Source organism: Sphaeramia orbicularis, chromosome 4 (genome assembly GCF_902148855.1).
Source record: "Sphaeramia orbicularis chromosome 4, fSphaOr1.1, whole genome shotgun sequence".
Taxonomy (NCBI): domain Eukaryota; kingdom Metazoa; phylum Chordata; class Actinopteri; order Kurtiformes; family Apogonidae; genus Sphaeramia; species Sphaeramia orbicularis.
The window spans coordinates 30,505,212-30,522,285 of NC_043960.1; the positions used below are offsets into that span (position 1 = coordinate 30,505,212).

At 37.8% G+C, this 17,074-nt stretch overlaps 1 protein-coding gene across 12 annotated transcripts in view; it reads left to right on the forward strand.

Annotated features, from left to right (window-relative positions):
• The window catches only part of eps15l1a (epidermal growth factor receptor pathway substrate 15-like 1a), a 61,035-nt gene continuing 43,961 nt past the window's right edge, over positions 1–17,074 (forward strand). For 8 of the 12 annotated variants that reach the window (XR_003935172.1, XM_030131426.1, XM_030131429.1 and 5 more), the window contains exons 1-14: positions 1–56; positions 2,856–2,897; positions 2,993–3,082; positions 8,163–8,210; positions 9,942–10,037; positions 10,223–10,291; positions 10,992–11,117; positions 11,583–11,642; positions 12,229–12,471; positions 12,587–12,744; positions 12,869–13,025; positions 14,051–14,113; positions 14,426–14,446; positions 16,208–16,293. Coding sequence is in view for 11 of the 12 variants with exons in the window: in XM_030131426.1 (XP_029987286.1) it covers positions 30–56; positions 2,856–2,897; positions 2,993–3,082; positions 8,163–8,210; positions 9,942–10,037; positions 10,223–10,291; positions 10,992–11,117; positions 11,583–11,642; positions 12,229–12,471; positions 12,587–12,744; positions 12,869–13,025; positions 14,051–14,113; positions 14,426–14,446; positions 16,208–16,293 (1,286 nt within the window). In the remaining variant the exon portion in view is untranslated. The remainder of the gene's footprint in view (positions 57–2,855; positions 2,898–2,992; positions 3,083–8,162; positions 8,211–9,941; positions 10,038–10,222; positions 10,292–10,991; positions 11,118–11,582; positions 11,643–12,228; positions 12,472–12,586; positions 12,745–12,868; positions 13,026–14,050; positions 14,114–14,425; positions 14,447–16,207; positions 16,294–17,074) is intronic. The other 4 variants (XM_030131428.1, XM_030131433.1, XM_030131434.1 and 1 more) reach the window with 1 other exon arrangement.

The window sequence follows — 17,074 nt, forward strand, 5'->3', positions numbered from 1 at the left end:
GTGGGTGCGTTCCCGCAGCAACAGGGAAGATGGCAGCCCTCACATCTCTCACCCAGGTAAAGATGCACCAATTTACGACTCTATACTTCACTTTCAGCCTAAAGGAGTGGGTGGTTTTATACGCTATATCTAACTGGCTACAACGGTTTTAATTGTAATGTGGAAAACACAAGAGGTCTCATTGAAGTGAGGCTAGAAATAAGGCAGTCAGCTGGTCCAATAAGGCCTATATTAGTACCGTTAGGTAGCGGTCTTGCTAACCCCAGCCTGCGTTAGCTAGCCTTATATTGCGTTATACCTACGACACTACATTCAGTATGTCTCTAAACAAAGAAGTTAAACTGCTAGCCTGTCGTATGCACATTTAAGGACAAGTTGGCCCGCAGACGTTTGTGCAACAAAGCATTCAACTGTGGTAGTCCTTATGCTAGCAGTCCCTAGCTAACCTAGCCTTCCTCCCAAGTAGACAGTAGTGAGGATGGGGGATAAACCGACGTGAGGCTATAAGGCAGGTCAGACAGAATGCTAACTTTAGCCAAGCATTAATGAATGCTGTTGATTTGAGGTAGCTTGCCGGTGTGGTTGATCCAGTCACACAGTTTGCCGGTCGCTGAGTTAATACTGAGACTGATGTGATGGCTGGAGGGGCTGTACAGGAGCTGTGGTTGCGCAACAGTCATTTAATATGGCAATGCAGTCAGCCTGACATATCTGTGGTATTGATCATGAGCGTCTGGGAACGGGGATGTTGTAGTAAAAGCGGAATTAAACGACTATTTGATCAAGCATGAGTCTAGACTTAGTTGTAGATGTTGGATTGATACTACACACTACCGTTCGCGCAGTCTTTGTGTGCAGTGTGAGATTGTAAAGAACTTTCACTATGCAAATCTTAAACACTCACAATACTTTATATACCAATACTCTGCCACATCTCATTGTCTTCTTGTTCAGTGAAAACCACCTATTAACAAATGTACTGAATAGTGTTTGCGATACAGTAAAGGTAGAGGTGTTCCTTTATGGATTGAGAATTCTCAAAATTTTCCAACTAGCTGTTATGTAGAAAATAAAACATGGGTATTTGATTTAAGTACCTCCTAGGTATGTATAATATGGACAAAGAAAAGAAACGATGGTAAAGTATTTGTTTCCAGACTATTGCCCCATATTTTGTTTTCTGCTCATGGTTTTTCTCACCATTACTGGGCATAGGTACAGCATCTAGGTGTTTTTACACAGCACCTAAACTGAAGAAATAGAAAACAGTGCTCTAATATCTCTACCACTGTGGAAAGAAAACACATCATGCCTGAAGTGACTTTTTTCTGGATATTTTTTTTTTTTTAAAGGAGGAGGAATAGCATATGGACTTAGTGAGCTGCTTTGTTGTATGTTTCATGAGTTATTTGCTAGACATTGTTATACATTCAAATTTGTACCTTTTTTAGTCAAGTTACAATAGTAAGTAAATTAAAATTAATTAAAATAGTAGCATCATCACAACATCTGAGCTTCACACAAACTATCTGATGTAGTCTTTCAGCACAACCACAATATGTTTATCAGTTTTAAACTCCATCTGCAACCAGTGAAACAATATCAGTGTATTTTGTTCCTCTTTTCTAGCACCCAGGAAAAAATAAACTTCCCTTCTGTTACTGTAATTGTAAAGTTGAAGATATGCAGAAAGGAAATGAAATATGTGAAATTGGATTAATTTGCATTGTTCCAGTATTGCAGCTTTAATAATATGCACTGGATTGAAGTTTATTTGAAAGTACTACCGGTCTGAACAACCTTTCAAGAAGTCTATCAAACTAGAAAACAAATGGAAGCTGTGTTGGAATCTTATAAATAATTTTCTTAATTGAAAAAATAAAGTATGTAGTTCACACAGAGACAAAGATTTCACAAACACAGACTATGATGCACTGCTGTAGTTTTCACTACCTAACAGTATGCAAAGTTCAGTTGAGCTCCATCTGTATCTATAGCAGTAAGAGGTACATACATATTAATGCAGCAGTAATACAACTGTAAAACATTTGAGCATAATAGTAAAACATTTTACTGCACTATGAATACTTAGATTTTTTGTACATTTTGCTGATACCTCCACTTAAGTAAGGTTTTAAAGCAGATCTTACATCCAGTTCCAGCACAATTTATTTGAACCCACAAACACCCGGTGCTACTTTTGTGGCAGTTCCCAGATGAATTTTTCTCTCTATTTAATCTTTCTTAAGGGATTTATCACCATTTATTATAATATTATTCTCTGTATTTTGTGTTTTTTTTCCAGTGAAAATCAAGTATTTTCTCATATTTAATTTTCTGACCATGTAGATGTTCATTAAAGCTCATATTAAAGTTGGTTATTGTAACATCAGAAACCGAGAAAACTGAAGAAAAAGTCACCTTTTAAGCAAAATATTTCATTAACTGAACATAAACCCAGTGTGTCCATCCACTGTCATTGATCAAATTCCATGGGTTTTACTGGTGAATCAGTGTTGTAGAAGATGATGATGCATCCATGGCAACTACGGAGCCTCTGAACGTCCAAATGGGTCATATCTGATGACCATGAAAAGATGAATAACTGTATTTTACACCAATTATTTACATATATTGATAGAATTCATGGATCAACAGGTATTAAACACTTTAGATCAGTAAATGGTTTTGGTTGCCAGCGGCTCTTTGGGTTTTTATGGGTTAAACACGTCACATAGATGCATTGATTACATTTTGTGCAGGTTGTCAGAACCTATAAGTGAGTTCACATCTTTTGCAGAGACAGAAGCGTTTGTTTGAATTATATTGCAATCAGCGCTGTCTCTCTTCCACAGTTGTCAAGTGGGAACCCAGTATATGAGAACTTTTACAGACAGGTAAGCACTCACATCTGTTTCATGAGTGAAGTTCAGTCTGAAATGAAAATGCACACGATGTCACTTCAGATTCTAACTTGTGTGTTCATTGTCAGGTGGATCCTGGGAATACAGGGAGAGTCGGACCCACAGAAGCTGCCTTGTTCTTAAAAAAATCCGGCCTACCAGACATTACTTTGGGAAAGGTAAGCATGGACAAATGTTATGCTGTGCTGTATATGCTCTGCAGTGGCTGAAAGTTATGAATATTACTCCTCATGGACCTTGTTTTATTCATTGCTTCATCAGTTGTAGCAGTCGGTTGCTGGTTTAGATTGCCAGTGGACTGAAGCATTTTTAGTTTGGCTGGAAACTATGAACTAGTTTGGATTGGATTTCATTTTTGCATAAAAAGCAGACTGATGATTCCAGTACTTGGAATGGATATTAGATCCACCCTTGTTGGATCCCTTGTTGATGCGAACCCCCCCCCCCCCCCCCCAAGTATCTGATGAGACAGTAATGGATATTAATTGTAGTTGCATCGTAAATATCCTCTTGTGTACTTATACTGCAGTAATCTTGAATGTGCTGGATGTAGATCTATGTAAATGTGCACATAGATCTGTGTGTTATGAGTGTGTATATTCTGCTTGTCAAGAAAAAAAAGTCCAATTTCATATTATATACTATCATTTATACCAGGAGTGTCAAACTCATTTTAGTTCAGGGGCCATATTCAGCTAAATTTGATCTGAAGTGGGCCGGACCAGTAAAATAATAACATAATAACCTATAAATAATGACAACTCAAAATTTTTGTCTTTGTTTTAGTGTAAAAAAACCCATTAAATTATGAAAATGCTTGCTTTTATAAACTATCCCAAAAAAAAAACCCTGAAAAAAATGAAATTTAAATTAAAAAAAATGTAAGAAAATTTAGTGCAATTTTAACAATATTATTCCTCAACTTATCATTTCTACATGTGCATTATGGATCAGATCTACAAAGACACTAAACACTTAGTAACAGGAAGAAAAATAATTAAAATTGTGCTTAATTTTCTTTAGACATTTCAGGTTGTTCATATTTGTTCAGGTTATTCACATTTAATTGTTTCAGGATAGTTTGTAAATATTTTCATAATTTAATGTTATTTTTTGCACTAAAACAAAGAAAGAAATTTAAGTTGTTGATTCTAGATTTTTTTGGCTTATTTCAAGATTTTTTTTTACTTAATTGAAGATTTTTTTTTACTTAATTGAAGATTAATTTTTTTTTTACTTAATTGAAGGTTTTCTTTTTTTGCTTAATTCAAGATTTTTTTTTACTTAATTCAAGATTTTTGTTTTTGGCTTAATTCAAGATTTTTTTGCTAAATTTCAGATTTTTTTTGGCTTAGTTGAAGATTTTTTTTAATTAACTGAAGATTTTTTTTGGTTTAATTCAAGATTTTTTCCTTAATTCAAGCTAAATTTTTTTTGCTTAATTCAATTCAAGACTGTAGAATTTTTGCACTTGGCAAAAGCATCCCAGGGGCCAAACTGGACCCTTTGGCGGGCCGCATGTTTGACACTCCTGATTTATACCATTTTGTCTCCTTATGGCATTGTTTGTCATCATTTAAGGCATTCTTTAAAACTGCACTTTGCTCATTTATTTGTAGTTCTCAACCAGTAAAAAATTATATAGTTGCAAAGTTGTGTGTGTAGCTGGTATTTAGTTGTATTTGTTCTTGCAGTTCAAGTGCCTCTATTGTTGAAGAGGATGTTTGGCTTTGATATTATTGACCACATTCACAGTTTACATCTAGACCTCCTATGTTTGCTTTGTTTATGTCTGGTTTGGCTGTTATTTTCATGAGTGCCCTTTTATTTGTCGAATACATTAGTTTGAATTGTATTTGTGGTCAGCTGATGAATATACTGTCTTTTGGCTCTGATATGATGTACAACAACTCTGATGAAAGATATCTACAAATTAAATGCTGTACTCTGTTTACCAGCTAGTCTGTAAGTGTCTGCTAAGCAGTTGGAGCACATTTGGCTAATAAAGCTTTTTTAATGGAAGTTGTTCTTGGAAGTAAGGCCAAAAAACACAGCGACTCAGACACTAAAAGTTACCAGTTCTGATCCAAAATAATGAGCCAAACGATGCTAAATGCTCTGTAGAATGGAGAGAAACTGCAGGGTTCATTCTCTGTTGGTTCACATTACAACCAATATTTTTCACATTGCACTCAGTCATTTGAGCCAGAGTAATTTGATGAAATAATAGATTTGTCAACATCCAATGCATATACTATCTTGTAAATTTGTTTTTGTGTTTTAGCATGAGGACCCAAACATTTGGGTCTGATTCTTTTGCAGTCCAATTTAAATTATCTGAATCAGTTGTGTTTATGTTAAAATGATTCATTTTTGAATGAATTAATCTACATGTGAATATCAAACACTGGTTTATTTGTCTTTAAACTTGCTTATGTGATCTTTTCACTTCTCATTTCAATAGCTCTTTTTCTTCCTGCAATAAAATACTGCCATTGGGTCATTCCATGGCAATTCAACCAATGGTCCCCACATGACCCTCTCAGAAAATTCTGAAAAAATTCACACTTGTTCACCTATCAGATAAACAAACACATCCAAAATTTTAATGTCATATCTGTAATAGTTTAGGAGATACAGCCCTTTGAAAATTAATTGTTTTTTTTTTTTTTTAATTTTGCAAATTTGCTTTTCAGCCAACTTTGAGGAGCTATATCTCCTTAGGTATTCAAGCCACACTGCTGAAACTTACTGTCTGGGATGAAATCCCCCTGAAAAGACCATATTTTGCATCAAAATAATTGTAGGTGCCTTCATGTTTGGTCCACGAGGCCTTGAAATCAGGCGAAAAGGCTAATTCTTCAAAATGTCCTCTCTCTTCAGGCTTGCACTGTGCCATAATGGATGAATGTAGAGACCTAATTTTTTTTCATGGATTCTTATGGTCCAGATGCAACAATATACTGCAAAAAGACAACATTTCAATGAAAAGTGTTGCTGTGAGGCAATGAATAAAATGGGTCGATTTCAGTTTTTTACAAAAATATTCTTTATTTGAGCACCCAAATTACCAGGTGGCCAGTTAATGAAAATTTTGAAATTTTTACCATGCCTAATTTTTCTGACATTTATCCTTTAAGATCAATCCAACAACAAATTTTTCCCCCATGATGAATAAGTTTCTTCAGGATTATGAATAGAATTCCCAAAATTAGGCTGGCCAGCATCATAAAAATTCTGGGAAATCTTAGCTGCATTTATGTCATTGACCCTGGTGAAATCGGGTCAAATGACCAGCTCCTTCCAATTTCTGAGAAGTCTCTGCTACAGGCATCAACCTGAGCCAGTTCTAGGAAATCTATAATTATTCTATCTGAACCATCATGCAGTTCCACACCCTAGTTCAAATATCTCAAGTATTATCATAACTCGTGCAATAATCAATGCCATTATACTGTTTAAAATGCCATTTACACCGATGTTTGTATACAATTTGAAGAAAATATAGTCATGAGGTTAAAAAAAAAAAAAAAATTAAAAATAGAACCAGTTCTATCCCAAAGCTAAAATTTTGTCCACACCATCCTGAAACATATATGAAGACAAGGTAAAATTTAAAAATTTTCATTAACTGGCCACATGGTAATTTGGGTACATTCATCCATTATGGCACAGTGCAAGCCTGAAGAGAGAGGACATTTTGAAGAATTAGCCTTTTCGCCTGATTTCAAGGCCTCATGGACCAAACATGAAGGCACCCACAATTATTTTGATGCAAAATATGGTCTTTTCAGGGGGATTTCATCCCAGACAGTAAGTTTCAGCAGTGTGGCTTGAATACCTAAGGAGATATAGCTCCTCAAAGTTGGCTGAAAAGCAAATTTGCAAAATTAAAAAAAAAAACATTAATTTTCAAAGGGCTGAATCTCCTAAACTATTACAGATATGACATTAAAATTTTGGATGTGTTTGTTTATCTGGTAGGTGAACAAGTGTGAATTTTTTCAGAATTTTCTGAGGGGGTCATGTGGGGCGCTTTCTGAAATCTTGTTGATTTGGGATGGAATGACCCCATTATTCTTTATCAGCAGATGTGTGTATTTCATTATGTATATTTGCAGGATTCTGATGGCTCATGTGTGATACAGATCACCAAAACACACTGTAATATGTGCAGAAATATTTTTAAGGACATGGTATATGAAGTAGTTTTAAATTTTTCAGAGTCCTTTGACTTAACTAATGATGGTTAATAAATTATGTTTAACAGTGGCAGGGATGGATTATTAAGGATTCTACTCTCATGGTCCATTAAAGAGCCCAGTCAATGATGAACAGTGACCTACAAGGAAGGGCTGAAGCTGAGTAGCTACATTATCCAATCCAGCAGGATAATACACACACACAAACACACACACACACACACGCACACACACACACACACACACACACAAAATGACATAATGATTTTTCTAGTCCTTTATCCTAACCCCAGCATTAATCCAGTTCTAACTGTAACCCTACCCCTAAACTGAGTAAACCCTCAGACCTTTAAAGATTTGGGGACCAATTGAAATGTCCTCACAATAATGTTAAAAGAACAATACAATTTGTCCGTAACACTACTCAGAGACGTATGCAGGGGACAACCAGACAGGAAATGGAGTGAAGGGCAACGCTGATGATACCACATGTTCTTGTGTGGCTCTGGCCTCAGCTCTGTTAATGTAATTGGGAGTGCTCATTCTTAATATGAAGTAATCCATCTGTGTTATTTTTAGTCATAAAAGTTTACCCAGGCAGAGAATACCCAGACTGCATCAGTTCATGCTCACCTAACTGATCAACTGATTGACAGAAAATCAATTAGGAAGTCCCTTTAAGCTGTTCACTGCCCATAAACTGACAGTTCAATAGGTGAAGACAACTGATGACAGACAGTTGTGATGAGATTTGGTTGTTCAATAACAGATGATCCAGTTGCTACTGACTCTTTGTTAGTGTGGGGCTTTTATGTGACTGTCAAAGCCTTGACTGTTCTCCAGTCTTTGGAAACAATCTGTTTGTTCTGTCCACTGTGAAAATATCTTAAGGAGTTAGGAGAGTAAGGAGTGTGTCCAGCTTTAGGGTCATTATAGGAGTTTATTCACCAGTCTGTAGTGGGAGGTTTTATACTAAGATACTCTGCTATACTTTTTGGTTTGTTTATTAATGCTGTTTGTTTGTCCTGTGTTTCAGATCTGGGATTTGGCGGATCCAGATGGGAAAGGCTACCTGGACAAACAGGTAGAGAACACATCACTCAACACTAGTGCTTGTGTCTCTGATAATTTGCTCCATCAAAAAATAAACAATCAGCGTGGGTACCATTTATTGTTTAAAGCAGGGTTTTTCAACCTTTTTTGAACCAAGCCCCACTAACGGCATCATGAGCCTACTGGCTCCCGACCCATGCCCGGAAAAATTTGTGGGACCGGGGGGTATGTAATTTCACAAGTAACATGATGGACCTGTATGTGGAGGATGTGGTGGGTTATATAGCTCTGTGGATAAAGCTGTGAGAAAGTGAAAGTGAGGTCCTCTCACCTTATCATTAGCTGGGTTTCCATTACCCTCACACATGCACAACATCTAAATTACACAATACAAAACTGGTAATGGAAACACAGAAATATCGCAAAACTGTCTGTAATGGAAACACATTTTGCGCATTTTCACACATCTGTGCACGGTGGTTTTACTCACGCCAAATGTCTCACCAAGTAAACACGGTGAAGCTGTGTTTCAGTTCCATGCAGCTAAACTCTGGACCAGTCTTCTGATGATGTGAGACAGGCCTCTATTCTGACAGTGTTCAAGTCCAGGCTGAAAACGGCTCTGTTCAACTGTGCATAGAACAACTGAAAGGGTTCTGTCTGCACTCTTCTCTTTTACTGGTTTATTGATTATGTCTTAATTGTGTGTTTTTAACTTGTCTCTGTTCCATTTTTGTAAAGCACTGTGAATTGCCCTGTGAATTGTGCTATACAAATAAATTTGCCTTGCCTTGACTATTACCCTGTACTCAGAACAGGTCACTAGTTTGTATAGGGCAATAGACACTTGCTTTTGTGTAGGAACTGCTTCCCGAGGGCATGACAAGTCTGGTGCCATGAGAAGTTCAATAACATCACACAGTTCATTAAACGTTGCCCGGGTCATTCGGAAATTCTGGATCCACAACTCGTTGGTGATTTCCTGATGTACGATTCTTTCCCAGAAATCCATTATGCATGGCCGCTGCCATAAATAAGGACTTTGCCTTGGGACAATTATACGTGTCCCTTCCTCTTTTGTTTAAGACAGTCACTGCAATAGCAGTAGATGCAACTGACACTACAGTGCCAACACTGTGGAGGTTTTGCATGAAACTTAGTGCGTCCTGTTGCGCAGAATTCTACTCCTTGCCAAAAACTGCATCCCCAGCTGTCCAGCTGTGAGGATGCATTTTTCAGCAGGGAGTAGATTTCAGCACTACACATCCATCTTCCTTAAACGATGACCGGACTTTACTAGAATCACGTATCAGAAGCCAAACACTCTTCAATGGAAACACAAGTTGCAATTGCACTTTGTCGAAATTGTAAAAATATCGCTTTTATTTTACAGAAAACTGTAATGGAAACCCAGCTATTGACTACCTGCCGCCCCCCGAAAACAAATTTGAGACTGAAAATATTCAGTATTTATACTACCTCATGCCACTTTCCCTGGTATTATACCAAGCAAAATGACATGAAAAAGAAGTAAATGAGAGATAAATTTGCATTAAACCACCAGTTAATACTCTGTATGTATTAACAAGTAGCTACAATCTAGCTGCTCAGTTACCTCAAGTTGTAGGAGCTCTGGGTCTCATAATGTTGGCTGCAAGTCCAGTTTAGGTTTACTTTATGTAGAAAATAAATGGAATGTGCCTTGGGTTTCTTAAACAATATGATTGATCAGCAGAGTAACAAACTCTATGTTTTTCCTCAGGGGTTTTACGTAGCTCTGCGACTGGTGGCTTGTGCTCAGAGTGGACAGGAAGTCAGTCTATCCAGCCTCAACCTCACAGTACCTCCCCCCAAATTTGTGAGTTTGACATCATCAAGCTGTGACATTTTTACTACACAACATATGTCTTTTAGTCACCATTCATTATGTAAATATAAAACATAGCTTTTCTGTTTTTCTTACATTATCATTAACCCTTGTATTATGAATGTAAGGACAGAACATGTTTCTGTGTTGTGACAACCATCTTTGTCTGATTTCAGAAGGACACCAGCAGTCCATCTCTGGGCAGCACTGCTTCTGTCACTGGAGAATTACACTGGGCTGTCAGGGTATACACAAACACACACAAACAGTGGATTGAAGATGACTCATAGATCAGGGAGAATAATGTATGGTTTCTTTTTTGAATTATCCTAAAGAGCATTGTTGTGGATTACTGACTGAATACGACTTTAAAATACAAGGAATATATTTAAGTCATCACTGTGTTTGATGCTCATGTATCCTGGAATGTCATGGGACCAGTATTGCATTATAAATTGTCAATGAGATGCCTGTCCAAAATGTTTTCATATAGTTCATGCATATATTTTACAAAACTGTAAGATAAAACCAGCAAAATATGTAAAAAAAAACAAAAAAACAAAAAACAACATATTGACCAATATATTAGTATCACAGTGTGAACACTTTCAAATAGTAATAACTCTGGCCTCATTTCTCAAGTATGGGCTAGGGCAGGGTCAGCAACCCTGGTCCTAGAGAGCCACTATCCTGCATGTTTTAGATGTATCCCTCTTCCAACACACCTGATTCAAATGATCAGCCTATCCTCAAGCTCTGCAGAAGCCTGATAACCACCATCAGGTGTGCTGGAAGAGGGAAACATCTAAAACATGCAGGATAGTGGCTCTCTAGGACCAGGGTTGCTGACCCCTGGGCTAGGGTCTGCTATGGTACATTTACCAATCATTTATTTCCACTCCAGCTTTTTCACAAAAGTCTTCTTTCTCTTTCCCTGTGTGATAGCCTGAGGAAAAGAGTAAATTTGATGGAATTTTTGAGAGCTTGGCACCAGTCAATGGTCTGCTGTCAGGAGAGAAAGTCAAACCTGTGCTCATCAACTCCAAGCTACCTCTGGACGTCCTTGGGAAGGTATGGACTTCTCTTGTTCAACTTGACTCCTTGTAGAATTGAAATGTAATGGTTCTGAAGCCAAGACATAAAACAAAATAGATGTCCACAATTAAGAGTTGCAGCCCCACCTCACAGTATACATGTTCTTCTCGCATACATTGCCATTGCATCCCAACACTGTAGAGTGAGAGGGACAAATCCATCAAAAGCACACATGAAGCTCTTGTGCAAAGACATTTCACATGATGTTAAATATGTTGCATCATCTGCAAAGTCAGATGTACTCCACTCTAACAGGTAGGCAGGTTATTGTTGTACTTAAGTTGCAAAAAAAACTTCAATTATAACTAGAACAAATAGTTTTTACAAAAATCCTGGTGTGTTGTTGAAAAACAGCAAAGGAGGAGATATTGAAAAGGTCAACTGCTCTACCGTTATACTTTCTGTTCTTAGAGCAGCATTCAAAATTTTTCCTGTTGGCAGGTTTGGGACCTCAGTGACATAGATAAAGATGGTCACCTGGACAAGGATGAGTTTGCAGTGGTGAGTGTGTTTTTGTTTTCTCTACAATTGCCTACAGAGCTGTTGGTTAAAAAGATGCAACATGTAAACCACAAAATTCACAAACTGCAAATTATTAGTATAATAATATAACCATCCAAACTTGATTCACGGGATCTGAATGTGTTTTTTTTTTTTTTTCCAGTTTATCCATAGTAGCTCACAGAGGCCTGCACAGTTCAATTCAGTCAACTGTATAAAATAATTAATGTGAAAATAGATACCTTTTAATGGAAGTTTTAACACAATGTTATGCAATAATATCCATGACATGGTATGGGAGATGCTTTGGAATGAAGCTGTGAAGTTATAAAAAGCAGATTCAGTTTGAGTCCTTTGTGCCTGTTGTGTTTACTGCCAGCCATTTAACCTCATTATTGTACCCATTATAATACTACAATTGAATTGGCATGTTTTATGTGTCTTTTAATGTAATTTTGCTGATGAGACATACTCTACTCTCAGCAGGTACTTATACATTTTCGTTGAAGTATTTTTTAAATGTTTGGTACCAAGAGAGCCTGTCAAATCCAGTTCATACTAACATTAGTGTCTGTGTTATCATAAGGCAATGCACCTGGTGTACCGGGCCCTGGAGAAGGAGCCAGTCCCAGCACTGCTCCCCTCATCCCTCATCCCTCCCTGTAAGAGGAAGAAGAGTCTCGTCTCAGTGGCAGGTTCAGTACCAGGCCTGCCAGCAAGCCCTCCACCTCCCAAAGACTCACTGCGCTCCACACCTTCCCATGGCAGCATGAACTCACTGAACAGCACCGGCAGCCTTTCCCCAAAACACACACTCAAGTCTGGACAGGTAAAAAGAGTCAATGCCAACACTTCTATAAAACATGTTTTTTGATTTCAGATATAGAAATTTCACAAGGTTTTGCTCTCTTTCTCTTTCTTATTTTGTCTGCGTTTCTTCTCAGCATTCAGTCAACTGGGTAGTCCCAGTTTCAGACCGTGGTCGCTATGATGACATCTTCCTGAAAACAGATGCTGATCTGGATGGTTTTGTAAGTGGACACGAAGTAAAGGACATCTTCATGCAGTCTGGACTATCTCAGAATGTCCTTGCCCATATATGGTAAGAGCTGTTTTATTCTGCCTCAGTGTGTTGTTGGTGGCTCTGCTCCACTGTGCACTCATCCTGTTCAGTGTATTCCTCTAAATCACATGAGTCTCTTTTGACCGCGTGTGTTTTGCTGCAGGGCTCTTGCAGACACTAGGCAGATAGGCAAACTGACTCGGGAGCAGTTTGCCCTTGCCATGCATCTCATCCAACAGAAAGTCAGCAAGGGCATCGACCCTCCACAGACCCTGACTGCTGACATGATCCCTCCCTCTGAGAGAGGCACTCCTGTGCCTGTAAGTCACTCAGACAGTGTATGTTTAGCTCAGCTGAGTGACATATCTGTGTAGTATGTGCATTGACATGTCACTCTCATGTTACACTGTACTTAACTGTTGTAATTGTATTCTACTAATGGTGGGAGGGGTGTTTAAATGAATTGTGTTGAATGATACAATAATATTTGCAATATGTAATTTACTACTAATTGCGCCATTATTTAAAAAAAAAAACAACAAAAACAAACTGGGTTTTAACCCATCCAACTCTGCAGAAAACAGAGAATGCATGATAGGGTTCCACTTTATTTGGAATGCTAAAGGAAGGCTTTATCAGGACATGTTAGTCCCCAGACCACTTCATTTTTAATTTGCTGATGGAAAACTGTTGGCCAACTTGGTGGACCCTCAGGTTAGAATTGTTCGGCCTCTGGTTCTTCTCAGTGTACCACTGCTTGTGTAGCTGGATTTTACAGTCTTAATTTTCACCTGCGTTTTCTGTGATCTTGTGATCACTAATGTGAAGGGTCCCAAATGGCCAGGACACCGTCCACCCAGAAATCAAGGCGGGTTTAATTAACTCTAACTAAGAGAGTCAGAAGGCACATTATCCTCTTTCTATACTACAACTCACTGATGAAATACTTCAAATGCCTGCCTGATGACATCCAGATTCCCCCATTGGCATAGTGTATGTGCATGAATAGTGCACATATTGGTTTTGTTTCCAGACAGAAAAACTGTGTAACGCAGTGTAAATGGCCCCTGTTTTATTAGTATAGCTACACCCTCATAGGTCTACTTGTATGTAACCCTATGTGGAATGCTCAATGAGGTGTCTGTCTTGTCCTGGGAAGGTTAATGTTTTAAGAAAAAATTGAAAAAAGACGTGAGCAGTGCTGTGAAGCTGAATGGATATATTTTATGTAGTTAGCTCGTTATTAATCAGTCATCTCTACTGAAAAGGTGTTTTGACAGAGATGAAGGTTTGCAAACTGCTGCTGTGTCTGTCTGTAGCTGATGTGTTTTTTTGGTGGCTGCAGGGTATGTCAGGATACATGACCCCAGTGGGATCGGAAATGGCTGCTCTGTCTGAGATGAGACGGGTGAGTCAATATTTCTCCTCTGCTCCTCTTTCAGATTGGTGACTTGAGATGTAGAGATACAGTGTGATTTGTCTGCTGGATGTCCTCTACTTTAGCTTGAACAATTTCCTGATCTACTTTTTTGGTCAAAGACAAGAACATTAATGATTTCCCAGAGACAATAAAATGTGGAGAAGATTTTTTTTTTCTCTGAAGCAAATTTACTCCCTTCAATTGTTGAAGGTTTTCTGATATTTACTGCCCTCTGTTGATCTTTCTAAGACTAACCCCTCTGCTGCTGATGTTTCTACCTTTCCCCTCCTCCTCTCTCAGGCTATAATGTTCAAGCTGTGGGTACGTAACATGGACCTACCCTGTGTTGACCCAGAAATGCTTTCAGTGACAGTCTCATCATGCAAATTACTGGAAAGCATTTGCAATAATTTTTTTTAAAATTTCAGTAAAACGGAGTCTCACCCTGCCAACTGTCTGCTTATTAAGCGACAACATTTATCTTCAATTTTCAACATTGTGATGGCCCAGGGTTAAATGATTTAAGTGAAAGAAACAGGCATGTATTTTTTAAGTAACACCAGAAGAGATACTAGAAATTTGACAAAACCAAGAGCATGAAAATTAGAGGTCGACTGATAGTGGATTTTCAAAGGCCCAAACCTTACAAGCCTATAATCAGCAACCTTATTATGTTCATTATTTATAAATAAAATATGAGACTAAGTTTAGTGTAAGTATAAATGATCTCAGGTACACAGACACCATTTAATAATACTGCCAGGTGAATCTGAAGCAAACTTTTAAAGTGCAGGAATAAAGAAAATGCTAATTGGTACTCACAAATTGAGGTTATTTTTTATTTTACGATTTTATGTCCTTAAGTATAAGAAGTTGATAGAGCTCTTATACAAGTAGAGTAGAAATGGGCACTCTGGCCAAAAGATCAAATGAAGCTCTTTTGAGGTAGAATTGCCATTTATCAAATAAATCACAATTTTTCTCACCTCTTTTAAAATAAAGATCAAATGCAACAAAACTAAAACAAGGGTTTCCACTAATTTTCCTTTGTTTCTGGATTCTGTAATGTGATGGCTTTTGGAGCATCGAAAGCAGTTTGGTCTGATACTATTGCATATTGTAACAATACTTATAAGAAACCTAAAATAAATGTGCTCATTAATGAAGTCAGCATTTGTCCATATTTTCCTAACTGTACATACAACCATTACACCTGCAGTGTTTTTATGAATTTGTCTTACCAAAAATTACATTACATGTGTTGTGTTTTGTTGCTTTAGCAAAGAATCTGTGTAAACAGAAGTTCAAAAGCTGGACCAGCAACTCATGTAGTTCCAGTAATTCTGTAAAACCTCTAATCTGAAGTTGTCATTTTTGTCATTTATACTTGGACATCAGTGAAACATCTTATTGCACAAACTTCGCAGATTAAAGTAAACATGTGCAGGCTGACATTAAATAATCACTATAAATGGACTTGGACACAGCCATTAACCCATAGCATTTGTGGTACAAACAACCCATAATGCAACACTCTGTAAATGCCGATAAAATTAACATCATACACGTTCTAAGATTGTGAGATTGTCTAGCCCTAAAGCGCAATCTAATGAAGATATTTCCAGTTCCCTCAGTGTTGCTGTTAAACAGATTTCACCGCCATTGGCCAACATGAATAGTTAGTGAAATGTCTGATCAGCTCGTATTAATCAGCCAATCTGTTGACCTCTAATTAGAGTAATCAGAACTTTAATGTCCAAAAAGGAAAACAGACTGCAAATCCAAAAACTCTCCTCTCATTGGCAGTTTGTTGTGGGTGGTGACACCCTTTACATGTTGGTGCCTGACCCAGCCCCCACCCACCAATTCAGACCTGTGTGCTGCTCCTCATATCGACAGTGATTTCTCTCCTACCCTCTCTTCACCTCTTCCCCCTTCCTCTGACCTGGTCCACTGTGGCTCCGTTGGTGCCATATCATCATCCCACCTCATTCAACAAACAAGTGATACACAGACAAACATTTCTCCTTTTGTCTTCCTTTCTTTTCTTCCTTCTCTCTCTGCCTGTCTCTGTGTCTACAGGACAGTTCCAGTTCAGTGGGTTCAGGAGAATTTACTGGCATCAAGGAGCTGGATGACATCAGCCAGGAGATAGCTCAGCTGCAGAGGTAACAAGCTCTTTCAGAGCCAGCAATGACATAACATGAAAACACCAGAGCTGTCCTGTTACTGGAGCTATGTACCAAGGAGCCTAGAGAAAGAAGATAACATTAGATAAACAGTCAAAGTCATTACACTGATCTTGCTTAAATACAAGAAAGTATTACTTAAGCATGGTCTTATATCCAAAACATGATGGGGTAACTATAGTAGCACCCACGTAGGCCAAGGAACATGCACAGGATGCAACTTCAAGAGTGAATTTGAGATTTCTTTTCTTTTCTTTCTCACTCTTCAGCAAAGGTTTTGGCGATGCTCTTTCTTCAGAGTCTGTCAAACTTCTTGCATCTTCTCATGACATTAGGTTTCTCACTAATTCACTGTTATCTGTAGCATTCAGCCTTTTTGTGTTGCAGTTCTCTCGTATCAGATCTGGAAAACTGATAAAAATGATCCAAGTCATTTATTTGTCATACAATTTTTGATTTTTTTTTTTGTTTGAAAGATCAAAAATGTCACCCACATACTGATCTGTACCAGTTACACTGGAGAAATAAATAAATTTAAAAAAAACTACAGTGAAATGAATCTGAATCAAATTCAGAACATCCTGAAAATGCTGTTCTTATACAAAGATACTGATTTGACATTTTTGTACAGGTTTAAGTCATACTTACTGCACCTCCATCTCCCTGCTACCCATAAATACTACCCACTGTACTACCTACCTGTACTCCTATGGTCAAATCATTTCATTACTATGACTAATCAACATTATCATTATGGACA